At 32.5% G+C, this 18,381-nt stretch overlaps 1 protein-coding gene across 1 annotated transcript in view; it reads left to right on the forward strand.

Annotated features, from left to right (window-relative positions):
• The first annotated feature begins 358 nt into the window (after positions 1-358).
• LOC133175984 (uncharacterized) overlaps positions 359-18,381 on the forward strand; it is a 62,459-nt gene continuing 44,436 nt past the window's right edge. Inside the window, exons 1-5 of the mRNA XM_061311147.1 lie at positions 359-480; positions 7,479-7,566; positions 16,845-17,009; positions 17,481-17,609; positions 17,886-18,005. Coding sequence (XP_061167131.1) covers positions 7,506-7,566; positions 16,845-17,009; positions 17,481-17,609; positions 17,886-18,005 — 475 coding nt within the window. The 5' untranslated portion in view covers positions 359-480; positions 7,479-7,505. The remainder of the gene's footprint in view (positions 481-7,478; positions 7,567-16,844; positions 17,010-17,480; positions 17,610-17,885; positions 18,006-18,381) is intronic.

Here is an 18,381-nt window from a genome sequence, read left to right on the forward strand (position 1 = left end):
TAGTATACATGTACACGAAAACCCCAGTGATTTCATTGAAATGAGTTTTATATGTTCCAGAGAGTAATTTTTAGACTTGTCGATGTGATGTCAATCGTAAAATATTACGTGTATCATAAACCATTGATATTTCTTTGTCAGTAGAAGTTGAAATTTATCAAATATGAAAATTTAGTTTTTTAAACCATAAATTTAACAAAATTTAGTCGCACTTTATTTTGTGCTTTTAGGTTAGGTAAGACTGATATTAGCACATCGACCACGCAGAAAAGACGGGGCTATTCGTCCCCACCAGCTGCTGTCTAATTTGTTTTTCCCCGTATTGATCCCTTAACTTTGCCTGTGTCGGTATGTATATAAAACATAATAGATAATAGCGTATCTTTTTGGATGACCAACGCATTAGACTAGGATATACTACAGGTCTTCCAAAATCACAGCAAATTCCGAAACATTCCGGAGGAATTATTGGACCTCAAGGTATATTACACTGTTCTAGTTGCGTCTACATCGCCAACATAGGGTAAACGCTTCATCATCACTGATTATTATATTTTAATTATCGAAAAAGTTTCATTTAATACATTTTATCAGCTTTTCTTAATTCAAAAATCATACCTAGAAGTGGAAACATTATTATAAAAACTTCAATCTTAAATTATCTGCATAGAGGTAAAGATTTTTAGAAAACGGTTGGCATACAGTGTTATTTTTTATTTCTTGCCATCAATATCAGTTGAAAGATATGGTCCTTACTTGTATCCATTTATTACGCCAACACATGCGTGTTTATTATACATCCTAATGTGCTCTTTGAAGATAATCACTGTAGTGAAAAAAATCTATTTATTTGTTGAGCATAAAAATATCATATTCTTCAATTTTATTCCCTTATCAATGAATCCGATTTGATTTCAAATATATAATGCACTTTGATACGAAACAGAATAATATGGTAACATTTTACAGAACTGCATAGATACAAGAAAAAGAAATTATCTGCATGCATACTTTAAAAAAATCCTATTCAATAAATCTTTGAAAACCATGGAAGAATCAAAATATACCTAATCACGAAGCCCTGTAATATTTGCAGCTGATTAAACATTTTGAAAGGGGGGGGGGGGGTCTCCATATCAAAAAATACTATAGTTAACTGTAGTGTACCATACATCTCTATAGTTTACAAAAGTATTAAATTCTTATCTATAGTAAATCAAAGAATTTTTACTATGGATATTATATGGTTATATTTTATGTTCTCTAATTCATACATGCACAATTTGGATACCAAATGGGAATTAAATATTATTTTTAAACTGTATATCATTGTTATAGAATTTTAAAACTTTTAAGCTTCAAAATCTCAAAAATTGTTTTAGAGTGAAGTTTAATATTAAATCAAAATATCAAAGTATTCATTATAGTTATCTAATAACTATAGTTTACTATAGCTAACTATAGTTAACAACACAAATGCTATTTTTACTATATATGTTTTGATTGTTTGTAATTAATATTCTACCAAACATGTAACATGTACAAAAACACTGCAACGATTCGTGAACTTTGGTACAGAAAAGAATAAACCCTTTTTCAAGGATTTTTTTCAATTAAAAGTTTTATAAAATCTGAAAAATTGCCCATTGTGTGAGAGAGAATGGGCTATTTTTCAGGCTTTATAAAACTTTTAATTTTAAAAAATCCTTTAAAAAGTTACATATTTGGTAGAATATAAATTACAAACAATCAAAACAAACACACATAGTAACAAAAATAGCATTTGTGTTGTTAAGGTATTATGTAAGCAAATTTTGAATTCTTTGTAAATTATTCCTTTCTTTTGAATTCATCTACAAGTAATCATCTTTTGGAATCAACAACTGAAGATATACTTCGATATGGTTTTAGAATAAAACTTGTTTCTAACACTATCAGCGACTTATTTTATTTTTTAATATTCATTTTAAAAAGGACAAAAACAAGATGTGTTCAGAACGAGTTTTACATGTATCTTAAAATAAATGTTCAAACACATAAGGTACTGATGCACGGAAAACTGAATTAACATGTAAGAAGAGACTAATTACTTTTAACTCTATATTTCAAAAGCAAATTATCAGTTAAATACATTTTTCAAATAAATGTTTGAAAAATTATTCTCAAACACAAGGCAACACCCTGATTAGTATATACATGTATCTGCAATATAAAATTTACTCGGCTGCTAGTTCTTTTCAATTTTTCTTAGAAAATCGGGTTTTTTTTTTTTGACATTCCAATCGTTTCCAACAACTTTTAAATACAAGATACTAGATTTATATGATTTTTTCTTTCACGTGTCCATTGAGACATGAAGCACTTTAAAATTTACAAAATGACACTGTATTAGCTTTGATTCCAGTTCTATCCAGCCAAGTTTATAGTTTACCAAGATCTTCTGCTTTATATTCAGAATTCTCAACAATAGTTCTTTCATATGACTACATTTCGTTCCATTCTCATCGTCTGATTCGTTTTAGACTTTTTCCCTGCTTTCTGTTTCACCTTCGGCTTCAGATCTGTTACAGTTGTGTTGCTTTTGTGCATGTGACCAGTTGATAGTTTTAAAATAAATGTATAGCCTTGATACTTTTCTTTATATTCCAGTCATTTCTGAAGACACATATCCAATGCCTATACACACCAGGAACTCTCATACATACTGTCGCTGTCTTTGTATTACTGCCTTTATGCGTTGTCAAAATGGTTTCTTTTACTGGAAATCAATTTTCAAGACGAGTTCTTTCCATGAACATTTCTCATTGTCATTTTCTCACTACATTTTTGATGTTTCAAGGCTCTTCATATTAATTCTTATTTGGCTATCATCACCATTGTGATATTTTCAAAGACTGTACTGAATATCTGATTGACTACTGTGGTCATTAAAGACTAGATCTTCCAACAAACTGTTAGAATTTGCGGATACTGATTGTAAACCTTCATTCGCTGACCATTTTTCGTGTCCTTGTTATGAAACAGTATCTATCCAAATATTGCAAACACGAAAAAAAAAATCTCTCTCCAAAAATAACATTAATTTTATTTTCACTCAAACTTTATTCAATATATTAAACTCGAAATAAAGGACACCACAAGTTTTAACACATCTGTTTCATGTTTGAATACTTTACAAGATATAGATATAAATGACGATCTAAAAAACTAAACTTATGATAAACAGGATATGACTTTTAAAACTTTTCTATCGTCACTTGTATATGGTATTTGTATGTATGTCTTCCAACTGATTCGATACGCAAGGGCATGTTCTGAGTTTCTAAATTGAGGCAGTGCTTCTGGTAAGTTTATCAACAATGTCGTTTAGTCAATATTTCCAAAATGTTGTCATCGCTACAATAACCCTGTTTTCAAATACAACCTACCCTTGGGTAGAATGCTGGCTAAGGTTTTTCATACAAATTGTAAGGCCATTGTCTACATACTGATTTGTCTGCGATTACTCCTTTTTTTCCTAATCAAGACAAAGGGTTCATCACGACTTTCTCCTCTATGATCCTGAGGTCCATCTGTATATGTCCTCTATCATTTTTGTACTGTTTTATTGCTTTCTGAGTTCGATCACTGATCTTTATCTTCTTTCATATGTCAACTCAATACAGATTGATGCCTTATACGTGTATTTGTGTTAGTTCTTACTTCTTTTGGCTTAATGATATTCGTTTCTTTGTGCATTAATTGTACTTTAAAATTATTGATATTATTTTTTTTGAGAGGGGGGGGGGTTTAAAATCTGAAGATATCAGACTCAAATACGGATGACGGTTCATCTAATTTGGACGAAAATTACACCTTCATTTTATTTTAAAGTTGATCACCATTTTATATAGCGTTTGTCAGCTAACATGTTTATATAATGTCGTAAATTTGTAGGAAATAATATTTGAATTGATATCTTTTTAAAAAAAAAATTCTGAAATACATTGATAATTCCAAAGTAATGAAAATGTTCCAGCTATATGGTTAAAGCTTAGATTCTAGTCATTTAGGTATGATCTAAATCAAGCATTTTTCTCTTAGCACCAAACCAAGCAAAATGGATTTTTTTTCTATTCTTTTATATTTGAAAAAAAAAAGTTATCCACAAAAAAGCAAGCATGTAATGATGTGCCCTGCATTTTTATCATTTGAATAAATAATTTGATTTTTGCTGACGTTTTCCTATTAAAAAAAAACAATAATAATAACTTAATGCATTATACCTAACTAAAGCTAATATACAATGGCCCATGTAATAACCCTTTACGTATACATATACATTACCACAAAAAAAAACCCACATCACCACTAGGCAACAATAAATACAAGCAACAAAAGTGTACTCTGTGCCTTTTGGTAGCCTTGCACTTCAAAACATCATTTACTTATTCTATAGAAAGACCTTACATGTATACATATACTATAGTAATCGGTCATTGTCCTTCTCCCAGCATGAAGAAAAAAAAATCTTTACAAAAAGCGTCCTATAATTCGACTCTTCTTAATTATTATACCCTTTATGACTTCCATAAATAACATTGATGGCAAATAAAGTGTTGGGGAAGATGTGAATCTAAAAATGGTGCTTTGTCTGCGTTAATTACGCTGGCGACATCTGGGTGGCTTTTTGTTAAGTGTCCAAAGATTTCATCGACCTGTGGACATAAAAAAAAATTATCCCCATAATCTCCGCTCCTCTTATACAAAAACTACAGATTAAAGTAACGAGAAAGGACTATAATTATTATCTTTAATACTCCCTTACAATCACTTGTTATATGAAAACGTACAGATTGTGAAAAAGAAAGCAAAGGGATGATACTACATGTAATTTCTTTACCTTCTGCTTCTCTTTGATGTTTATAATAAAAACTCGTTGTATTTTTTACTGAAGTCACATTTGAATTTCAAATGACAATTTGCATAAAAAGGCTATAAGATATTGTCCAAGACTCTTTTTTTCCATTCAAAAAATTGAATATAAATTCATCAATACTCATTGCTTTTTTTTTTTCAAGAAACTGTCAGTTGTTATTTTCCATAAACGCTCAACCTATTTACAATGTTTTGATGCACAAAAGATGTTATTTTATGAAAATTGAATTCCAATTCATCAACGGAGGCTATCTCTTGACCTTCTATCCACAGCAGATGCTCAGATCATTTATTCGAAGTAAATTTCTTGGAAGCAATTAATATGAAGGGGCTGTGTATATTAGGTAATTGAATTGATCAAAGATCAAATAAATTCATAGAAATAAATAAATAGACAAACAGAATCGAACAGAACACACTTTTCCAGTTGAAAGATTTAGTTTTCGATTCGAAACCATAGGTATGAGTCAGGAATCTGAGGTTAATGTGCCAAGCATTATTTCAGGAGTTTGGACACAATTTATGCACAAAATTTATTCAACGTTTAACTAAAAACAGAATGACACGTTTATATTGCAGCATTATTTTCTCAATTAAAGATTCCTGATTCAAATCTACATTTTACACCTCTAAACAATATTTTATGCCTTAAAAGTAATTTGTATAACATTTTAGGATATATGCATAGGTTGTTTAAGTTGAAAAAATATAATTAAAGTATGTAATAAAAAGAAAATAACTTTTTCGATGAAAATAGTAAGTTCGTCGAGCAAAGCGATAGAAGTTTTCATGATCACCGTAGTTCACAAAATTTTTTCGAAACCTTACTTTTACTAGATATTATCTGGCGACCGTTTCAAAAGTACAACATTTTTGCGAAACCTTTCTTTTGTTATTTATAAGCCAGGAAAATTCTCATTTATTTTGGTAACCGTTGTATATGGTCTTTAATATCAATGTACGAAAGAATGGAATTTTCGCAAGCAATCTCGCAATATTTCAAGAAAATAAAGTTTTCGAGTATAAAAAATGATTTACAGTATCCTTTATCAAAAACCCCTATGACCACGCAAGTCTCTTCTGACGAAAATAACTGAAACTTATCGTATAAATACCATAACTTTAGCTGCGAATTAAGCAGAAATTTTGCTATAGAATTACTTTAAAATAAGTCTTTACCGACTTTTCCACTTAATCTCGATCACAAATTAAAATCTAGGTAACAATAAGTACTGTATAGCATGATGTAATTTGTTGAATAATAATGTGTTATCAATGATAGTATTCAAAAAAAGAAAAATAAATAAGTGTTAATTATTGATTTATTTTTTTGTATTTAATCCCCAACCCCTCTAGGATGTATGCATTTTAGTTTCAATTCAGAGCGAAATGCTCTTTTGTATTTGAAATATTGCATAACCATATTTTCTTTCAATCGATGGAGAAAAATTGATACATGAAGTGACAATCTTGCAATATGATCCATTATTTTGTCCCAGATATCATTCAGAGATGACAAGAAGATGTCTTTGTGCGCCAAAAAAAAAAACAAAACAAAACAAAAAACAAAACAAAAAAAAAAAAACGCTGAAAATTCCATATTAAAGTGTTGGATTTCTGTCGTCTGCGCTTATCCATAATCCAAAGAAAGAAAAAAAAAACCTAAAATGTACTTATAATCATGGTGGTAGAGTTGTGTGTAATATATATATATATATATATATATATATATATATATATATATATATATATATATATATATATATATATATATATATATATATATATATATATATATATATATATATATATATTATACATGTACTACCCTTTTTAATTTTTTTCGCCAATCGAAATTTTGATACTAGATTATGCCATTATTATTAGATATTTTTAATAGTGCCAATGTTTACTTTTTGCCATAGGCCTGGGTATTTGGGAATTTTGCAATGATACACAAATTACAATGCACCATTGTACAACCAACACATTTTCAGATCGACATTGCATAGGTGAGGAAGAGCGATATCTTTCTGCGATGGTGATTAAAAAAACCATTATATACTATAGTATACTTATACTTGCAGTAAAGAGGTCCAAACAGTTGCCTGGTGGCTTAACTAGCACTACAGCACTAAAAACTCTCTGAAGAGCTTTTATTTGGACGTATTGGCCTTTGGTGCCCGACAAAAAGGCCGAAGGAGGCAATCTAAGCGCCATTTCTGCGCTTCCGTGCATCAAATACACGCACCGTTTATTATTTGATGTAAATGATATGAATGCACTTTAACACATGCAACAATTCATGGAAGCTATAATGATGGTCCGACTTATGTCATTGGCAGGCATTGTGTTCTTTCGTCTTGCATCATCACTACTTGCCATCAGCTTTACCGTTTCATCGTCATTGTCATATAACATGCATTTTTTCTTCCATCATTCAATGTTTCGAATGCTTAATATTTATGCATCATGATTCTGTCATTAACCATTTTCGAATCAATTGATAAGTTTCAAAACGAAAATTAATATTATGACAGTGATATTTTTTTTAACTTCAGTGTAGTTAGAGGTCCCGAGGAACTGCTATGAACACAGTCCAAATTCTCACTGCGGCAGTGTGGATATCCGCCCTAGTATCTGTAAAAGGTATGTCGAAATCACTACGATATGCAGACAAATACTCTAGTAGTACAATAAAGCAAGTAAAATACCACATAGAGGGTACTACAATTAATCAAAGTAATTACTATCATACATCAGTCGCCCGCGTGACGCAGTGGTTAGAGCGTTTGCTCTAGAGTCGCGGAGTAAGGAGTTGATCCTACGTCGCAGGTTCGAATCCCACTGTGGGACGTGGAGACCGGTCCTTCGGATAAGACCGTATGAACCGAGGTCCCGTGTCGCAGTAGGTGCTGGCACGAAAAAGATCCCTCACTGCTCAATTATCTCTCTTTTTCTAAGATATCTCTTTGTGAAAATAACATCTTATCAGGAATATGATACAATATTTTTCAGGAAAAAGAGATAGGTCTTTCTTCAGAGATAAGTTGTTTTGTTGATATATAATAAAATATCTTGTCTCCCAGTTGATTCAATTCGAGCGTGTTCTACGTACGAACAATTCGATACGCAAGAGCGTGTTCTACGTACTAACAATTAATCAAACGATTGAGGCAAGCTATTGATAAATAAGTTGGATGAAATATGGAGATATGGAGATAACGATCGAACAGTATTCAAGCTCAAAGTCCATTAAAACAATACAAATCGGGAGCAAGGCGAACACGAACCTCCAAAAACATCAGAGGTGGGATAAGTTGCCATGGAGGAGTGAGCATCCCCTGCCGATCCGTCACACACGCCGTGTGTTCCTTGTTATTATCGGGAAATAACCGGAAAATTCGTCGACAATTCAGTGTGTAAATAACAATTAACAATTAATATAAAAAATGTCAGTCAGCATTGGACTTAATATTAGATTATATTTGCTGACAAGGTCATTGTATCGACCATAGAGCTTACGAAATGATGACTTTAAGCGAGACTGTTGAAATTTTTGCTTCATCAACTCTTGTTTGTCAATAAGTTACCTCGTTTTAGAAATTGTTCATACGTAGAGCATGTTCTTTCGTATCGGATCAACTGAGAGGTATAAACCCGTATGCAGGTGATGAAGGTATATTGCTGCATAAGTAAGGGAAGTTGACGATTGAAAAGTTAAAGTCATCACGTTTATCATAAAGCTTTGTTGTTAGATTACCATTATCATCTTTTTTACAAGAATATCTACAGTCTCGTTTAAAGTCAACATTTTGCCAATTCTGTGGTCGATACAATGAACGTGTTGGCAAATACAATCTATCGTTAAGTCGAAAGTTGACTGACGTTTTTCATACTAATTGATAGGCCATTATTTTCACACAGAATTGTCTACGGATTTTTCCGTTTACCCGATAATGACAAGGAGCACATTCCTCCGTAGGACCTGGTCACACCTCTGATGCTTTTAGAGGTCCGTGTTTGCTCTGCTCACAATTTGTATTGTTTCAATGGACTTTTGAGCTTGATTACTGTTCGTTATCTTCATATTTAATTGAAATAATTTGTTTATGATTTCTAATTCATGTAAATTATTAAACAATCATAGAAGAAAAGCAATGCTAATTTCTATTGTACAAGAGTATTTCTGACTTCTTTCAAATGTGAATATTAGTTAAAGAAACAGCTATGATTCTATAGGCGTAGTTTTACTAGTATTACTTCTGTATACCCACTAACAACAAACTGGTTGTGGTTATGTTTGTATAAAGGGATGTCTACATGGCACGTCAAATTCACAAAAATGAGCTATTAAATGTATTTTAACAGTTGATAAACTAAGTTTATCAATTGTAAACTATAGTTAATGATTTATTTACATTAGTTTTAACTGCAAAACTATATTTAATGCTTGTAAACTTTAGTTTAAAAATGCAAACGAAGTTTATCTGTCTGCGAATGAAAGTTGAAGTTAGTTTTTGTTCATAAATGTAAATATAAATTTTCATTTATACATTATAATCAACTTTTTTAACCATAGTTTGGAGTTGTTAGTCACTTTCACTAATTTTGAAACTATATTCATCAGATAAAGTACTGTATGTTTTACATTTGTAATCAACAGTAATTCAAAATACATGTATATTATATTAGATAAACCATGTTTAGCACTTGTAAATATAATTGTTTTCCTTGTGAGGTATAGTTTAAACTTGTGAAATATAGAATGAGGCTTAAACTATGGTTTAGAGATATGTTAAAATAGGTTAACATCTTTAACTATAATTTCTGTTTCGTAAACTATAGTTTACATTTTACAAGTTTAGTTTCTATGCTAAGCTACGAGATTTTTGTGAATTTGAAATAGATGTCCTCTTTGACGTGGTGTATCACGTTCTCATACTTTTTTGTTGTTCCTATTCAAAACTTTTGGTAGTCTTATTCTAAAACCTATTCGATAAAGTGTCATTCCTATTCGATAAGTTGTTATTCTAAATGCGAAAAAAATGTGATTTCTATTCGACAATTCATCATTTCTATTCGAAAACATGTGATTCTTATTCGATAATTTTGTCACATCTATTCGATAAAATATTTTTCCTATTAGAAAACATGTGATTCCTATTCGATAATTTGGTCATTCCTATTCAATCATTTTTTTCATTCTTATTCGATAATTAAAAGATTTATATTCGATAAACATGCTATATCTATTGAAAAACATATCATCTTGTTATTCTTACTCGATAAATTGATAATTATTTTTATGCGATTTTTTTCTTATCTTATTCAATAATTGCATTCTGGGTAATATGAACTGAAGATTATCGAATAGGAATCGTATGTTTTCGAATAGGATTGATATGTTTTCGGATAGGAATAACAAGTTTGTTGCATATAAATCACATAATTATTAAATAAGAATGACAAGATTATCAAATAGGAAAGACAAAATTATCGGATAGGAAACACATGTTTAAGAATATAAATGATATTTTAATTTTGGAATAGGAATCATACTTCTTTCAATAGGAATAAAAATTATCGAATAGGAATCGCATTTTTATCATGCCCCGTATCAAAGATTCGGGGGTGTATAGTTTTTGCCCTGTCCGTCTGTCTGTCTGAATGTTTGTCTGTTTGTCTGAAAAACTTTAACCTTGCCCATAACTTTTGATTGGTTGGAGCTACGGCTTCAATTGTATTCCATGTATTCCATGTGACAAGACCTTTCTTTGGGTTTCACCATATTTGACCTTTTGACCCTGACCTTGGAGTTTGACCCAGTTTTGAAAAATTTTTACCAAACTTTAACCTTGACCATAACTTTTGAACAATAAGGGCTAGGGCTTTTACGCTTCACGTATGTAATCCTTGTGACAGGACCTTCCTTTGAATACCAACAACTTTGACCTTTTGACCTTGACCTAGGAATTTGACCTACTTATGAAAAACTTTAACCTTGGCCATAACTTTTGAACGGTTGGTGCTAGGGCTTTCATTCTTCACATTTATAATCCTTGTGACAAGACCTTCCTTTGGATACCAACAACTTTGACCCTTTGACCTTGACCTCGGAGTTTGACCTACTTTTGGAAAACTTTAACCTTGGCCATAACTTTTAAACGGTTGGTGCTAGAGCTTTCATTCTTCACATATGTAATCCTTGTGACAAGACCTTTCTTCGGACAAAATTAATTTTGACCATTTGACCTTGATGTTTGACATACTTTTTAAAAACTTTAACCTTTTCCATATCTATTCAATGGTTGCTGCTAGGGCTTTCATATTTCACAGGTCTATTTCTCGAGACAAGGCCTTACTTTGGGTACCAACATGTTTGATTTGCATTTGAGAAGGTTTAACCTTTCCTGTAAGTTGCCATTCGGGGGCTTCAGTGTTTCACAAACACATCTTGTTTCGAATAGGAATAACAATCGGATAGGAATCACATTTTATCGAATAGGAATGATATGTTTTAGAATAATAAATTCTTAATATAAGAATAACAAAACAGTGTAATAATGCAGCGTTTTACACGCCATAGAAATAAAATTGTTTTCCCTATCGTTCAAAACTTTAAATTCCTAGCTGGAAATAAAAGATTTTAATGTAAACATTTGAATTTTCATTAACGTTTTTGATATTTACTTTCTTTAGTGAACAAGATGTGTTTGTGAAACACCGATGCCCCGTATGGCAACTTATAGTAAAGGTGAAACTTTTTCAAATGCGAATCAAATATGTTGCATGGTACTCAAAGTAAGGTCTTGTTTCGAGGAATAAACCTGTGAAATACGAAAGCCCTAGCAGCAACCATTGAATAGATATGGAAAAGGTTAAAGTTTTTTCAAAAGTATGTCAAACATCAAGGTCAAGGTCAAATGGTCAAAATTAATGGTGCCCAAGGAAAGGCCTTCTCCCAAGAAATGCACAGGTGAAATACGAAAGCCGAAGCACCAATCGTTCAATAGTTATGACCAAGGTTAAAGTTTTCCAAAAGTAGGTCAAACTCTAAGGTCAGGGGGTCAAAGTTGTTGGTATCCAAAGAAAAGCCTCTTCACAAGGATTACATGTGTGAAGTATGAAAACCCTAGCACCAACCGTTCAAAAGTTATGACCAAGGTTAAAGATGTCCAAAAGTAGGTCAAACTCTAAGGGTCAAAGTTGTTGGTATCCAAAAGAAAGGTCTTGTCACAAGGATTATACATGAGAAGTATGAAAGCCCTAGCACCAACCGTTCAAAAGTTATGGCCAAAGATAAAGTTGTCCAAAACTAGGTCAAACTCCGAGGTAAAGGTCAAAGGGCCAAAGTTGTTGGTATCCTAAGGAAGGTCTTGTAACAAGGATTACACATGTGAAATATGAAAGCCCTAGCACCAATTGTTCAAAAGTTATAGCCAAGGTTAAAGTTTTCTAGTCGCCCGCGTGGCGCAGTGGTTAGAGCGTCTGCTCTAGAGTCGCGAGGTAAGGAGTTGATCCTTCATCGCGGGTTCGAATCCCACTGTGGGACGTGGAGACCGGTCCTTCGGATGAGACCGTATAAACCGAGGTCCCGTGTCGCAGTAGGTGTTGGCACGAAAAAGACCCCTCACTGCTCAATGGCCGTAAGTGCCGAGCATAGGACAAAATTTGCAGCTCTACACCGGTAAGTGATGGCGTCTCCATATGAGTGAAAAATTCTCGAGAGGGACGTTAAACAACATACAAACAAACAAAAAAGTTTTACAAAAGTAGGTCAAACTCCAAGGTCAAAGGGTTAAAGTTGTTGGTATCCAAAGGAAGGTCTTGTCACAAGGATTACACATATGAAGAATGAAAGCCATAGCACCAACCGTTCAAAAGTTATGGCCAAGGTTAAAGTGTTTCAAAAGTAGGTCAAATTCTAAGGTCAAAGTTGTTGGTATCCAAAAGAAAGGTCTTGTCACAAGGATTACACGTGTTAAGTATGAAAGCCCTAGCACCAACCGTTCAAAAGTTATGGCCAAGGATAAAGTTGCCCAAAAGTAGGTCAAACTCCGAGGTCAAGGTCAAAAGGTCAAAGTTGTTGGTATCCAAAGGAAGGTCTTGTCACAAGGATTACACATGTTAAGTATGAAAGCCCTAGCACCAATTGTTTAAAAGTTATGGCCAAGGTTAAAGTTTGGTAAAATTTTGCTAAACTGGGTCAAACTCCAGGGTCAAGGTCAAAAGGTCAAATGTCACAAAGACAAAGAAAGGTCTTGTCACAAGAAATACACATGTAAATATGAAAGCCGTAGCTCCAACCAATCAGAAGTTATGAGCAAGGTTTAAGTTTTTGCGGACAAACAGACAAACAGCTAAACAGAGAGACAGACAGACGGACAGGGCAAAAACTCTATACTCTCGAATCTTCGATACGGGGGCATAAAAACAAATTTGTATGTAATCTGCCCGTGAGAACTAATGAGCATAGTTTTGACTTTTATATACTTTGTGTAGTTTGCAAAACTTTCTTGTATAGTACCGGTATGTACATGTGTAAGACTTGTAATTTTATTGATTTATCAAAACATTTTTATGCCCTCGTATCGAAGATTCGGTGGTATATAGTTTTTGCCCTGTCCGTCCGTCTGTCTGTCTGTTTGTCCGCAAAAACTTTAACATTGCCCATAACTTTTGATTGGCTGAAGCTATGGCTTTCATATTTCACATGTGTATTTCTTGTGACAAGACAATCATATTTGACCTTTTGACCTTGGAGTTTGACCCAGTTTTGCAAAATTTTACCGAACTTTAACCTTGGCTATAACTTTTGATCGGTTGGTGCTAGGGCTTTCATACTTCACATATGTAATCCTTGTGACAAGACCTTCCTTTGGATACCAACAACTTTGACCCTTTGACCTTGGAGTTTGACCTATTTTTTAAAAAACTTTAAACCTTGGCTATAACTTTTGAACGATTTGTGCTACGGCTTTCATATTTTACATGTGTATTTCTTGTGAGAAGGCCTTTCCTTGGACACCATTAATTCTGACCATTCGACCTTGACCTTGATGTTTGACTTACTTTTGAAAAACTTTAACCTTTTCCGTATCTTTCAATGGTTGCTGATAGGACTTTCATATTTCACAGGTATATTTCTGGGGACAAGACCTTTCTTTGGGTACCAACATATTTGATTTGCATTTGAGAAAGTTTAACCTTTACTATAAGTTGCCATACTGGGCATCAGTGTTTCACAAACATATCTTGGTTTTTTGTTTTTTTTTTTTTTTTTTTTTTTTTTTTTTTTTTTTGGTGTAACATTTCATTTCATTATTAAGTTCTCACTTGTTGCTTTGGTAGAAAACTGGATTGATATGTTTCTTAATCTCTATGGTGCACATTTTACGCTTGTTACTCATGTGGAAGTGAAACTGTCAATAAAGTAGTGTGTTAAAAGTACGTGCATTTTTTGATAAAAATACGCTGCATAAAATTTAGTATTTTTGTTTGCTAAAAGTAGCATTACGTGCAGCTTTTTCAATTCATTATGATACCTATTATCTTTAGAAGCTGCTTATAAAACATCTACTTTTTAATTAGATGATTTTTTTTTTTTGAAAAAGAAGATTTATAGTTCGTATGAAGCTTCTTGGAAAGAAGAGGGGGGGGGGGTCTTACATAGAGTGCAAAAATCCCTCCTATTTTACCAAGAAACTGTTGATTTGTTTTTTCATAAAATCATTGAACCTCCCATAGTTTTTACGAACATGACAAATGTATGGAGCTCCAAATTAACATAAACTCAAATAATTGACTATATCTTAATTTTTTTTTTTTTTTAATATCTTAATTGTCAAAAAATTTTGATGCTCATAACAATTCAGTTAAAGATCTATTGAGTATTCAAATAATTAATAATATCGAGTTCTAAAATAATTGCACACGTTGATTCAATTGTTAAGAGCTTAAATTAAAAAAAAAGAATTGATGTGTGCAAGTTTTGATTTGTTGCTCTCTTCAAATGAATCAATAAATTCAACAATTGATGCGCGTAAAAATTCAATTATATAGAGAAAAAAATATTGCGAGAAAGTTATTTGGTATGCATTAAATCTTCATCTTTGTAAAATAATCAAAGAACATCTTGAATTGAAGAGATCGATCAACAATTACATTTAATTTACACCGCAAGATGTAGATTAATTTTAATAGCGAGCAATAATTCCAAACTCGTATACAATAGATAGTTTTCAGTAGGCCCATTCCTTCATTATTCAACCAACTTTAACTTTTTATACTGGCCATTGTTGGGTAGGAAGCATTGTTTTTCTGAAAAATATACATTTGTTAAAGCCTCCTTTATTTCATCATTTTTATTCTATAAAGATCTTTCCCCAAATATTTCTGCTACACCCTCTTAGATTTGGTAAGACAAAGAGGAAAAATTACCAGGTTGACCACCAAGATGGCGGCCAAGGGAAATAACTCGGAGAGAAAATACGTCATATGAAAACTATCTATTCAATGTCACGCCACGTATGTTTACTCCGAACAAGTAGCATACAATTTTGTGACAAAAATACAAAAATGATGAAACAGTATTAAAAAAAATAAATAAAAAAAAAACAACAACAACAACAAACAAACAAACAAAACAAAACAAAAAAAGGAATCTCTACTGGTGAGCTCTCTATTTATGTAGCAATATACCTTATCACATGCATATGGAGTTTATGTCTCCCAGTTGATTCGATACGCAACAGCATGCTATAGGCCTACATACATGTACGAACAATTTCTAACACGAGATAAGCCATTGCCAAATAAGTTGATAATGCAAGGAATACTGTCAACATGCAGTCCCGTTTAAAGTCAACATTTCGCAAATTCTATGGTCAATACAATGACCTTGTTAGCAAATACAATCGACGTTTTTCATAAAAATGTTTGGCCATTATTTTCATACTGAATTGTCCAGATTTCTGGTCGCCGGGGCGCGCAGTGGCTAGAGCGTTTGCTCTAGAGTCGTGGAATAAGGAGTTTATCCTTGCGTCGTGGGTTCGAATCCCACTGCGGACGTGGTGACCGTTCCTTCGGGTGAGACAGTATAAACTGAGGTCCCGTGTCGCAGTAGGAGATCCCTCTCTGCTTGAAATGGCCCTGAGTGCCGAGTATAGGTCATGAATTTTCAAACCCTTCACTGGCAAGTGGTTGCGTCTCGATATGAGTGAAACATTCCCGAAAGAGGCATTAAACAAACAAACAAACAGATTTCCGTATTGTTGTCAAGTGTGACGTAACGTCTCTGGGATTTTTAGCTTGACCGAATGAGTCATTGTACGATTTAATATACTTATACGCGCGAAATTCGGATGGGACAATTTTGCAGAAGAAAAAAACAACAGCGTATCTTACTTTGATCAAGGAACTGTTAGGTGTTTATTGACCATACTATAGTAAATTAATTGGTTCAATTAATACAAGTCTTTTAAGTTCATAAATCAGAGTAAACGATTTGCTAACTTGGTATAGATAAACATACATTAAGATAAGATTTATTGATACGAATTTGGGGCCCCTCACTCAGGGCATACAAGTAAAGAATAATATAACAAGAAATTCAATTCATAAATTATATAGCGTTATGTATTTTCAATGTATTTTGAACGAAGGTGTTTGAGGATTAGGCCTACTCTAGTCTGCTAATTTCTACATGCTCTAGTTGCTTATAAATTAAGAAAAAATGTGCAGTATCTGTACTGGATCCTTCATTCTTCGTTTATAAATATGCGTAAAACAATACAGGAAATATCGAGATGATTATTTTTAAAATTGTGTTCTCCTTCTCGGGTCATCAACTTGTTAAATAGTATATTTTTAGCTATTATAAATTATCTTTATATATTAACCACCAGTTCTGTTTTGATATTTAGGTATAACAGTTAATTCAGAAGATGGATGTTCTATAGATAAGTATGTAGTCTGTGATGATAATGCTAATTGTGAGGACACTTCCAATGGGACAGTAACCTGTACGTGTAAGGGAGAGTACCAGGGGGACGGGCTGAAGGGGGACAACCACACGGGCTGCAGACTTCGTAAGGAACAATCTACAATTATATCTAATATATTGTTGTAGATTATTGTAGATTATATTTGATTGTGTCAAGCAACAAAAATTTACTGAACATACTGTACCACAGACACTCGATATTTTAAATCTTTCTCTTCACTGATTAAAAAAAAATCCCCCTGCTATAAAATTATAGTATGGGGATTTTTTAACAATGAAGACATGAAAGAGGTAAGTTTAAAACGTCAAGTGTCTGTGTTCTATGTTAAATGTAATTTGGTAAATGTTTAGGTAGTCGTTGTCTATAAGTGGCATATATGTTAATGCTAAATTACTTGACAATGTGTTTCAGTGTGTTAGAAAAGGGATTATTTATCTATCTAGATTATTTGATTAGCATACAAATGCATTTTACTTCTGTCATATAATAGAAAGTCACAACTCCTTTAAATTTAACTGCATTTAATATAAAAGACCCAATTGTTTTTAATGACAGCGGGTGACCACCATCCTTGCACAAATGAAACAGAGGCAGAGGAATGTCATTCCTATGCTGTCTGTTCCCCTGGTGGATACTGCGAGTGCAAATCTGGATACAAAGGCGATGGAAAGAATGATTGTAAAGGTAGGACATATATAAATGTATATGAATATATTTATATTTTACATTTTTTTCTTTAAGAACTGTGTCTAAAAAAATACATTGTACTTTATATTTGTGTGTATGGCACCTCAATATTGAGAGATTATTAAAACTGTTCATTTAATGTGAATATTAAGCCCATTTCAAAACATATGCTATTGTAACAATTTGATGTCTCACATATTATATTGTTTCCCAACAATTTGGAAATACATGTACATGTATTATGGTTTACTGATAATTTCCTTTTTTACCTAGATATTGATGAATGTGCTACGCTTCATCCGTGTCACGTTAATGCAAACTGTCAGAACCAGTTAGGGACATTTCAGTGTGTTTGTAAGGCAGGTTACAGGGGAGATGGTTTTAATTGTTCATGTAAGATTTACTTTCTCAGAGTCATTTTTCTACACAGTTTTGTCTGAAATTAATATGTCAGTAGAAAGTTTTATGAACATAAAACATTATTCAAAAAAAATTCCTGTCAGATACATGTAATTTAATAAAGATGACCATGCAAGCACTGTTAATTGTTCATTTTCAAAGATTGTCAGATTTTCTTTGGAATTCCAGATTTGAACTCCGTATGATTTCCTCTTCCACAAATACTTTTTGAGGCTTAAATAATGAGACAAGTCCTTGTTGATATAATATGTGTACAAATGAAATTTACAGTGTTTATTATTATTCTGTGAAAAATCTCAATGTTTATCAATTATCATTAGTTGGTGAGAAAAATTCATTATTTTGCAGT

The sequence above is a fragment of the Saccostrea echinata genome, unplaced genomic scaffold, assembly GCF_033153115.1.
Source record: "Saccostrea echinata isolate AGI-Se365-2 ecotype Australia unplaced genomic scaffold, CSIRO_AGI_Sech_v1 ptg000064l, whole genome shotgun sequence".
Lineage (NCBI taxonomy): Eukaryota > Metazoa > Mollusca > Bivalvia > Ostreida > Ostreidae > Saccostrea > Saccostrea echinata.